General features: G+C 43.3%; 1 protein-coding gene across 1 annotated transcript in view; it reads right to left on the bottom strand.

Moving 5' to 3' along the window:
- The window catches only part of LOC126195703 (protein O-mannosyl-transferase TMTC2-like), a 607,124-nt gene that overhangs the window by 317,302 nt on the left and 277,820 nt on the right, over window positions 1-12,002 (bottom strand). Inside the window, exon 5 of the mRNA XM_049934331.1 lies at window positions 481-595. Coding sequence (XP_049790288.1) covers window positions 481-595 — 115 coding nt within the window. The remainder of the gene's footprint in view (window positions 1-480; window positions 596-12,002) is intronic.

Genomic DNA, 12,002 nt, shown 5'->3' with positions numbered 1-12,002 from the left:
AGATTACAATACTGTGGAATGGTGGGCATGAAATACCTCACCACCATGATATTGTGAGGGTTAAGTCTTTTGCTACATCGTTGTGAATCTCCTCACTGTGAATCTGTGGAGTAGGAAGAACTTCTAATCTATTGCGTCCTTTTGTGACCCTTTGTGACACTGTCAGAAGTTACATGGGCACAGAGTTCAATAAAGCTCCTACTGCCTCAAGACCATCATAGCCTCACTCTACAATGTGCAGTCGTAAAGTTGAATGTGTCTGTCTGGTTCTCGACATAAATATCGTGACAAGAAGTTCACGTCAGCTGGTTTCAATCTCGAAACGGCATGTAATTCTTATTAAGCTGGTAAACTTCAAAATAATCACCTTACAAGTTGACGTAGTTCCAGGTGAAAAATCACAACTGGAATCTAGAAAACTTGACAATGGAGTACAGCCATACCGAAGATGCTACCGGATGACGCTGCAACGGTACTTACAGGTTGTAGTGGACGTCGGCCATGTTGGGCCTATGCTGCAGGGCCAGCCGGAAGGCCTTCTCCGCCTCGTCCACCCGGCCCTGAGAGCTGAGCACGGCGCCCAGGTTCCCGTAGGCTGCAACACAAGGTAACGACACTTCGTCACTCGTCTGCTGTCGTACGGTCACACATGAAAACAAGACATTTAAGTTCAAAATTATGCAGACGGTACAGAATCCAAAACTATTATAAGAACGTAGGCTTCCGCGGCCAGTGTCATATCGATTAAAATTCTTCTGGGTGTTAAGCCGCGTCATTTCTAAAAAACTAACAACAATAATAAACTAAAACCGACGTTTCGGCCGAATTGCAACGACCTTCCTCAGGGCACGAATGGTTTTGCACGGAGATGGGTGCTTCTATTTATTACAGGCTATCGATGTCTGACGTCACTGCTTCCTCCAGCACTTAAACAGCCTGCACAAAATTATAAAGTTCACGCATGAGACTGAAAACAATGGTACCTTGCCATTTCTGGATGTAGAAATATACAGAGCTGCCGAAGGTAAACTGGGACACAAAGTGTACCGGAAACCAACGCAAACTAATCGGTACCTGCACGCGGAGAGCCACCTCCACCCAGCTCAAAAGTATTCTGTTCTGCATACATTAACTGCCCGAGCCTACCGGATAAGCGATGAAAATGACATCGAAGAAGAATTAAAGGAGCTACAACACACGTTTCCTGCCAACGGCTATTATGACAGTATCATAAGAAAGGTAGCTAAAACCAAAGGGAGCAGAACACAAGAAGAAGGCAAAGAAGAGAAGCTTCCACTGGTACACTTACCATATGTAAAAGGTGTCAGTGAACGGCTAGGCAACGTCCTCCGCCGACGAGGTTTCAAACCAATTTTTCGAAGCAGTCACAGGATCCACGAAATGATAGGTTCCACAAAGGATGTAGTCAACAATCTTAACACTGCATGAGTTTACAAACTACGGTTTGAGTGCGGAGCTACCTACATAGGAGAAACAGGGAGACCTGTCGGCTTACGAGTAGCAGAACACGAACGCTATGTACTATTACTACAACATAATAAATCGGCGATAGCGGAACACCACCGTGTCTGTGGACAACTTATCAGGTTCCAGGAAGCACGAGTACTAGCGAAAGAATCGTGGATGCGAGAACGCAAAATACGTGAGGCGATCGAAATTATTAAGCAGCCTGACAACATCAACAGAGAAGATGACTACAAACTCCCGGCTTCCTGACTGCCGGCCATCCCAGTCCAACGGGCTGCGAGCGGTCGCGGGGCAGAAGCTACAAGGGACACGGACGTATCTGCACAAACAGCTGTAGAGCAACTGTCAGTCCACTTCCGCGCACACCAGGAGGAAAACCTGCCGACCAGAAGCTGAACGCTGATTGGCGGAGAGCTACCAATCGTTGACGACATGGACCTCCACGAATAACCTCTTTCCTTCCATCTTCCCTTACGTCATGACTACCCGATCACATTAGAGGTCCAATTAAAAGTTTTACAACAGGCACGTCAGACATCGATAGTCTGTAATAACTACGTAGAAGCACCCATCCCCAAGCAAAACCAGTGGTGCCCAAAGGAAGGCCGTTGCAATTCGGCCGAAACGTCGGTTTTAGTTTATTATTGTTGTTAGTTTTTTAGCAATGACGCGGCATAACACCCAGAAGAATTTTAATCACTAATCCAAAACTAGTTACCTCGAGATAAGGGAATGAATTCTATTGACATAAAACACTTCTAATAGCAACTATTCGTTATCATTGTCATAGAAAGTCATAGAAAATGATGGATCTTTGGGTCAGGTCTAGTCGTGTCTCCAAATAGAACAATGACTAATCCCTGAAATGTAACTGACTCAATTAAGGATTGCTGTAGTGTACAATGCTTTGGACTAATGAAATACTCGATACACGAATATTTCATAGTCAAGACCTTGTCTCTTGGGTACGTGCAACATTAATGAGCCACTGTGTGTTGCGATAACTGTTTTTACTGAAAAAAATAGTTTTACTTTGTTTTCTAACACTTTTACGTTGAAAAGTGCCTGGTCACCACCTGCTTTCGATTTCCAATTACGCTTTCATTTTGTTTCGCGAACTAGTAATTGCATAAGCTATGCAAATATCATTCTGTACCAGTGTCGGCTATACTCAGTCAGTATCTTGTAAGTGTCGCCTCTGTGCGATTTGGCGAAAGGATAGCCACATGTTTCCGACCGTTTAGCCAATGAGCGATGTAGCCGGTACACGAGCACGCGGTATCGAAGCATTTCAAACTACGAGTATATACATCGATGAACCAAACCATTATGCGCTCCGTCTTCAGACCACAAGTGGCCCATCGTGACCATGCGACCGCCGTGTCATCCTCAGTTGAGGATGCGGGTAGGATGGGCGTGTGGTCAGCACACCGCCGTCCCGGTCGTTATGATGGTTATCTTTGACCGGAGCCGCTACTATTTGGTCGAGTAACTCCTCAATTGGCATCAGGAGGCTGAGTGCACCCCGAAAAATGGCAACAGCGCATGGCGGCTGGATGGTCACCCATCCAATTTCCGGCCACGCCAGACAGCGCTTAACTTCGGTGATCTCGCGGGAACCGGTGTAACCACTGCGGCAACGCTGTTGCCCAAAACATTGTGACCAACCGTTTAATAGCGTGTAGTTCCACTTTCCAAACACAGTGAAACAGAGATTCTGCTTACATAAATTCCTGAAGCCCTTGACATGATTCCAGAAGTATGTGGCAGAGGTCAAAAAGCAATTCCGGCAAATTACTGGATGATTGTTTACGGGCACGCAGCTGGCGCACAATATGTGTTCTAATGGCTATAGCTCAGGCACATTTGCTGGCCACCACACCGATGTGAGTTCACTGCAGCACGATTGTGACCTTGAAATACGGACAGTTGTCCTACTGGAAGACGACATCGCCGTAGGGGGAGACTTTAAGCACCAAGCGATGCAGGTGGTCCACAATAATGCTCACGTAGTTCACTGCTTCCACCACAGCTGACATGGAAGCCCAACTCAATACACCCCATAGCATAATTCTGTCATTACCGGCCTGCGTCTGTGTGCGGTGTATGTTTCGTGCATCCGTTCGCCCGGATGACGGCCTGTAAGGATCCCGTCATCGACCTGGTGTAACAGGAAATGCGATTCACTCGACAGGCGACACGTTTCTACTGATCAACGGTGAAAATTCAGTGATGCTGTGCCCACTGCAATCATAACAGACGATGTCGTTGGGTCAACACAGCAACATCTATGGGTTGTATGATGCGGAACTACATATTAAACAACGGGCCTTGATAAGTGTGCTCCGAAACACTTGTGACGGCACCAGCCATAGATCGCTGCCTATCCTGAATTGCACAGTGAGGGATCCTCCGACGTCTACTTTTTGTGATGAGACGTGGGCGTCCAAATACCATGCGACCTACTCTTTGTACCACCATACTTCAACCACTTTCCGTAGGTGCTCACGAAAGTAATACGCCAACGGGCGACCTTCTTCGCCGTTTTCATGATTCTTGTTTCCAGCTGCAGCGCCACAACAGTATGCTCATTGTCTAAATCGCTTATGCCAGTGGATTTCTAAATTTGCGGCCCGTATATTTACTATAATGATTGCCTATTCATCTCTCTTCGGTTTACATTCTCTCCTTATTGCAACACGTCCCTGCAACGACAGCAGGAGGCATTCAGACCCCTTCCCCCCCCACTCCCCCCTACCCCCCCACCCCCCCCCCCACCCCCCCGTGGGCAGTGGTCGCAATGTTTTGGCCCATCAGTGTGTATTTGGGTTTGTTCTTTTGGTCATGGCAGAAAGAACAGACGCTTCATAAATATAATCAAGGCGAGACGGGCAATCATCTCTTCAGTCCAGATGCTCACCAGCCTCGAACTCTTACGGAAATCGGTGAATGCCGTGATGAATGAGGATAATGGGCGAGGGGCACTGCATTAGTAGTGTGTGGTTAAGTTGAGAATTTAGTTCTGATGGGAGGCGAGCTAAGGTAGTCTGGGCAGTTGCACTGATCACTGTGTCTGGATGGCTCGCCGGCATGGTAGCTCAGCAATAACAAACTGAGTTAGTGTATCAACGATGAACTTGAACGAGCGCCAAGGGACGTCCGTCCCGAACAAATACAACGAAAAGTAACGAAGAAAATGCGATAAAAAATGTGGTCAGAGCATCTGCATAATAACCCAGAGATACGCGTTCGAATTCCGGTCGGGCACGAATTTTCAACTTTCGCCTTTCATTTCAATCAATGTCCACTCGCCACCAATGACTATAGTTCCTTTGTGTCTCATTTCAAACTACTCTGGTTCCTGTTTCCGTGCGGCGTCGATATATTCCATATCCTCTGCCGCGCGGTGAATGCGACGTCGATGACTGGCGGTTTTGGTGTGACGATTCAAATTACTGCCGTTGTCTGTAGGCATCGCATATTAGCAAATTGGTTTATATTACGAGGTCAGATTTTCGCAGATGTAAGTAGCAAAGCTGCCATGTTTGAAACGACCGAAAGCATGTCTGGTATGTCGTTACTGTTGCATTGTCTTAGGAGGTCTGTGGTTGTGTCGTATCGTACAAACTCCAAATTTAATCATTTAGTCCGAAAAGTACTGTTGTCGGCTTTAGCACTCCCTCGTTCCATTTAGTTCATCAAATGTTTTGCACTGTGAACCGACTCTGGCGCATGTGCCAGGTGCACATCTGGTTTATGGGCCACATGTCTACGTTTTTCTAAGAGCCTATGTATTATCCTTTCCACTTGCTTTTCATTTAATTATACATATTTTGCTTCATTCCAACTTCTTCAGCCACTGGTCTGATATTTACTCTATGAGCACAGCTTTGATTCTATCGCCTTTACATGGCCGCGTGTTGCAAAAGCGTTTCTTCCGTGAATATTACAGCCAGTAAGGGAAATTTTTCGTGCATGCAGTTGATGTTCTGACATACGATGTTCACGTCTCTACACAAATATATCTGTCCCATATTTTACGATGTGTTAGGCACAAAGTGACGGCAGCACATCTTGATGACCCATGGATTTTCAGCCTTGCTAGAATCTTATTAATGAATTTCAAGTTCAATCAGTTCGAATTACTGTCACCATGCATATTATTTCTGCGTTGTGCGATGATTTGTAAGCGTTTAATAATGTAACGTGAACACAGGAAAGCTGTGGATACTTCATTCTTCAATGCTACATGAAACAGCATTTCATACACGATAGGAAGATTATAAGAAGAAAACTTTATATAACTTAATTGATTGTAATAAAGCGTAAATGAAAATTAGTGGGCAAGTCTTGGCGTCATTGTAAGTGAAAAAGTCTGCATAACATCTGTAGAGAGTTCGTGGAAGATAAGCGTTTTTCTGTTTGTGTAGGATGCAAATTTCACAAAACATAATATTGTTATTAAATACCGGTGGTAATATTAAATAATTAAATTACCACATGGGAGGTGTTATAACATTTTTTCTGTGCAGTAGTACTAACTGTAATTGATTTTGTAACAAATACGTGAAATGTAGCAATTGTTGAAAATTTATGGAATGGTTCACAATGGTGTTTCTGTTGGTGAGTCTGTCTTTGTGGTTTTGCTTCCGTCTCAAGACAGTTTCGATAGTCAGCTTGCTGAGGAGTAATAAACTACCTAAATGTGCACTAATTGTGATTTAACACTTTATCTAGAGTCAGTGTCATAAATTTAAAGATATACGCAACTGTTCTTAGATTGATTCAATGTAACGAACTCAGAAGCATCAGTGTGATGCAATTTTCATTTCGCAATTGCCATTAAACATGAGCGTCTTGCCACGTCTACTGGTTTTAGGTCTTTTGAATGCATGAACTGATGATATTCACTATTTGGGTGGCATACTCCACCTGCGACTTTCATTTACATCCGAAAACTTTTCAACTGCAGCTTTAGAGAATCTACATCTACATCTACATCTATACTCCGCGAGCCACCTTACGGTGTGTGGCGGAGGGTACTTATTGTACCACTATCTGATCCCCCCTTCCCTGTTCCATTCACGAATTGTGCGTGGGAAGAACGACTGCTTGTAAGTCTCCGTATTTGCTCTAATTTCTCGGATCTTTTCGTTGTGATCATTACGCGAGATATATGTGGGCGGTAGTAATATGTTGCCCATCTCTTCCCGGAATGTGCTCTCTCGTAATTTCGATAATAAACCTCTCCGTATTGCGTAACGCCTTTCTTGAAGTGTCCGCCACTGGAGCTTGTTCAGCATCTCCGTAACGCTCTCGCGCTGACTAAATGTCCCCATGACGAATCGCGCTGCTTTTCGCTGGATCATGTCTATCTCTTCTATCAATCCAACCTGGTAAGGGTCCCATACTGATGAGCAATACTCAAGAATCGGACGAACAAGCGTTTTGTAAGCTACTTCTTTCGTCGATGAGTCACATTTTCTTAGAATTCTTCCTATGAATCTCAACCTGGCGCCTGCTTTTCCCACTATTTGTTTTATGTGATCATTCCACTTCAGATCGCGCCGGATAGTAACTCCTAAGTATTTTACGGTCGTTACCGCTTCCAATGATTTACCACCTATGGCATAATCGTACTGGAATGGATTTCTGCCCCTATGTATGCGCATTATATTACATTTATCTACGTTTAGGGAAAGCTGCCAGCTGTCGCACCATTCATTAATCCTCTGCAGGTCTTCCTGGAGTACGTACGAGTCTTCTGATGTTGCTACTTTCTTGTAGACAACCGTGTCATCTGCAAATAGCCTCACGGAGCTACCGATGTTGTCAACTAAGTCATTTATGTATATTGTAAACAATAAAGGTCCTATCACGCTTCCTTGCGGTACTCCCGAAATTACCTCTACATCTGCAGATTTTGAACCGTTAAGAATGACATGTTGTGTTCTTTCTTCTAGGAAATCCTGAATACAATCACAAACCTGGTCCGATATTCCGTAAGCTCGTATTTTTTTCACTAAACGTAAGTGCGGAACCGTATCAAATGCCTTCCTGAAGTCCAGGAATACGGCATCAATCTGCTCGCCAGTGTCTACGGCACTGTGAATTTCTTGGGCAAATAGGGCGAGTGAGTTTCACATGATCTCTGTTTGCGGAATCCATGTTGGTTATGATGAAGGAGATTTGTATTATCTAAGAACGTCATAATACGAGAACACAAAACATGTTCCATTATTCTACAACAGATTGACGTAAGCGAAATAGGCCTATAATTATTCGCATTTGATTTATGACCCTTCTTGAAAATGGGAACGACCTGGGCTTTCTTCCAGTCGCTAGGTACTTTACGTTCTTCCAGAGATCTACGATAAATTGCTGATAGAAAGGGGGCAAGTTCTTTAGCATAATCACTGTAGAATCTTATGGGTATCTCGTCTGGTCCGGATGCTTTTCCGCTACTAAGTGATAGCAGTTGTTTTTCAATTCCGATATCGTTTATTTCAATATTTTCCATTTTGGCGTCCGTGCGACGGCTGAAGTCAGGGACCGTGTTACGATTTTCCGCAGTGAAACAGTTTCGGAACACTGAATTCAGTATTTCTGCCTTTCTTTGGTCGTCCTCTGTTTCGGTGCCATCGTGGTCAACGAGTGACTGAATAGGGGATTTAGATCCGCTTACCGATTTTACATATGACCAAAACTTTTTAGGGTTCTTGTTTAGATTGTTTGCCAATGTTTTATGTTCGAATTCGTTGAATGCTTCTCTCATTGCTCTCTTTACGCTCTTTTTCGCTTCGTTCAGCTTTTCCTTATCAGCTATGATTCGACTACTCTTAAACCTATGATGAAGCTTTCTTTGTTTCCGTAGTACCTTTCGTACATGATTGTTATACCACGGTGGATCTTTCCCCTCGCTTTGGACCTTAGTCGGTACGAACTTATCTAAGGCGTACTGGACGATACATGATACTCAATTGCCGACGCCTAAACACAATGTGAATGAGTGTGGGATTTTGTCTGTGTAAGGCCTTGGTTACAAATGGTTCAAATGGCTCTGAGCACAATGCGACTTAAATTCTGAGGTCATCCGTCGCCTAGAACTTAGAACTAATTAAACCTAACTAACCTAAGGACACCACACACATCCATGCCCGAGGCAGTATTCGAACCTGCGACCGTAGCGGTCGCTCGGTTCCAGACTGTAGCGCCTAGAACCGCACGGCCAATCCAGTCGGCCCCTTGGTTACATAACGTCTTGTCACATTGTGGTGACAGTATGATATAAACTGGCGCCGATATGCCTGCGGGTGTTGTGACCTTAAGGAAAAGGAAAAGGAAATGTACGTGTGGCTAGGGCCTTCCGTAGGGTATGCCGGTCACCTGGTGTAAGTCGTCTTAGTTGACATCACTTCGGTGATTTGCTTGTTGATGAGGATGAAAGGATGATGAATGCCACACAGAACCCAGTCATTTGACTTGGTCGGAGGTCACATAACACACCTTCAAGTTCATCATTGACTGAATCAATTAGTTTTTCATTTAAGTTATAGAGGGTAGCGAGCCTTCTGATTGAGTGTCCAGCTATGGACGCGGACAAGGAAAAGAAAATCTCCTATGTGATGACGATATCGAGAATTGTTAAGCAAACCATACACCCTAGCAGTGTGGCTTAACTGGCATAACAGCCCTACGATTAATATTTCTTGAGGCTGAAATGTACCAGTACCGTACTGCTAGTAAAACTGTTGTCCTTCTATCACATACTGATCTTAAATGAAGGTAAGGGGGCATCACCTGCTATAGTATGTACCAAGTAACTCGCTGTGATCTTCTAAGCAACCTTCAAGTTAGTTGTGTTAGGTTTTTTTTACTGTTGCCGGTACTCTACTCAGTATTTTTTTCACAACTCTCCAGACACTAGCTGCTGACTGTAATTCGTGCTTTATTCCTCAGTACCCCAGTTCTCATTTGAAAGTGGTCTATTGTGAAGTGAATGTGCATGCATCACAGATCAGTGTAGCCTTAACAGAGCACGTGTCGAAATCAACCTTATACAGTTTGGAATAAATTAATTGCATTCAAATGGGTTGAATTAAACGACTTGGTTTAAAGCGATGAAGCTGGAAGAACATGAAATGATATCAGTGGAAACCAGAGGTGATGAACGTACCACGTGGTGAATATGTAAAGACAGTTGAAAATCTGTGCTGGTCCGGGAATCGAGAGTTTGTTAGTCGCGAACAATCTCGTTTTTCATGCATCTGAGCAAGTCTCTGTGGCCTGACTGAGGCTATGTTTCTGATGGTTCCACCCACAGGAAGGAAAAATCAATGACGATGGAAATCTGTGTCAGGCCTTGAGGCTTGCTCAAATAGCGTAACCGTTAAGGCGTTCATACACTACACGAAAACACAGTGGTAACTTCAACACTTGTAGGATAGGTACGGCAGATTAGTGCCTCATTTCTACACTAATCTTCCATGCAGGAGTAAAATCCAGAGGCACTCGCAAGGCTAGAGTGCTCCCAGTACAAGCTGTTGCAATGCATCTTTATTTGCGGGTACCCATTTAAAGTAAAGCCACCATTTTCAGGTCAAGGTTATCGTTACGTTACTTGAAGATGGTCGCTTCACCAGAAATAGTTGTTCATAAACATATATTACAACAGATTTTGGTGGTTTGGTGATGTCATTCTTTAAACATTTTTGTAGCTGCGTTTACAGAAAAGAAGGCTTTGTTCACCAAATTACATTGCTACATTACAAACTAAGAATACAGGCAGTGAGTTTCAGGTACAGCCGTTCTAAACAGGAAAGACAATTAGAGCAATCTGCTGATTGGCTTCAAATTATTTCACTTTCTCGTTTGAGGATTCATTAATTTGGGGCCAACATGTGCAGTGGTAATAGTGTTGTAATATATATACTTTCAAGTACTCTGCCTCATATGCTCTATAACCTGTATAAGGTCTTACTAAAGCAGTCTAGCTGGAGAGGAGCCCCGTAATCAGGAGTTGCCTGAGAGAAGCTAATGTTGGGTAATCTCAGTTCACGACTTGCAAAGGAAATTCGCGGTAACGCGATTAAGTTCACGCTGTTGGAGTGGGATAAATTTTGCACTGGTATAACGCTTTTACCAGCAAATGTAATTCTCCATTGCGAGTATTACACATTGAGATTACATCCTCCGGACGTGTAAAGCGTTATACAACTTACTAGGGGTTTACGGGCGTCATTATAGTTGTAGATGAACTTCGGGGATTATCGAATAATTGGGCAAGACCGATATCTCTCATCCGTTGAGTGGTGCACCCAAGCAGGAGACGCATCCCCTTCATCAAAATGTTCCCATGATGCTGGTTAGCGAGTCCAGTTCGTCTCCAGACATAGTGTAAGTTATTTCGCAGAATAATTGTTTTCGGAGTCTGACAAAAGTTTTCAAAAATACGCAGTCATTATTGAAATTATAAACTATCTAGTAAAACTATGAAATTTGTTAAATAAGATGAATAGACTACTACGTATTGCTCCATTTTTGTCTATGGATACAGTTGGTGCTGTTGTGTTGTGAAATCCAAGATGGCCTTCAGACAATATAAGTAGACTAATTAATATTTGTGTCTGGTGCTACCTGTAGCTCGACATTTGCGAGCACCCCGTAGTGGCTTGTTTCTACGCATTCTACTACAAAATTGTGACTAAAGCCTATGCACTTAACATTTATTTTATACGTTACGTCTGTCTATGTTTGAAATATTAATTAGTCTACTTATATTTGTGGCTACTGGATGGCACTATTGGTGTAATGTTCACCTACCCACACTTACTAACGCGGGCGCCTCATTCCGTTGCTACCTGTGGCTTTATAGGTATGAGCAGCCCACAGTTGCTCGCCTTTCACGTATTATTTTTAAAAATTTTGTGACTAAAGCCTTCTGGCTTGATATTTATCTTATATGTGACATGAAAGTACTGTTTCGTTTTTGTAGTGTTAGTTGGTAGTTACACCTTTATATAAAAAAAACTTTTTCCCATAAATTTGTACTTACGTTATAGGCCTATTTGAATATTTAATTTCTGATGAAGGCACTCATAGAAGTGTTGAAACCTGGTCAAAAAGACTAAAAATTGAGACCGAGGGCTTATTTAGTTCAATTTTTATTCTGTTAGAGACCTTCCATGTGGACACACATATTGAGCTCTCCCATTCAAAGCTCAAACTTTTACTGTAAAATCGGATTTCTCAACTGCTTCTTATCCCAGGTTCTTGGAAATAGGCCAATCAGCGAGCATATAAGCCAACTGTGTTGCAGGTTGAGCTCCCCCAAAAATTGCTCAGTATTTTATTCCCCAAACACCTATCTCTGCTACTTGCAACAATGATCCTTTCTTGGAAATAGGACGGTCAAAGACTGTCAAAACCAAAATACATATTTAGAATACATACACTCCTGGAAATGGAAAAAAGAACACATTGACACCGGTGTGTCAGACCCACCATACTTGCTC

Source organism: Schistocerca nitens, chromosome 7 (genome assembly GCF_023898315.1).
Source record: "Schistocerca nitens isolate TAMUIC-IGC-003100 chromosome 7, iqSchNite1.1, whole genome shotgun sequence".
NCBI classification, from domain to species: Eukaryota; Metazoa; Arthropoda; class Insecta; order Orthoptera; family Acrididae; genus Schistocerca; species Schistocerca nitens.
Note: the sequence above shows the minus strand (reverse complement) of the source record. Positions and strands in the feature narration are given on the sequence as shown.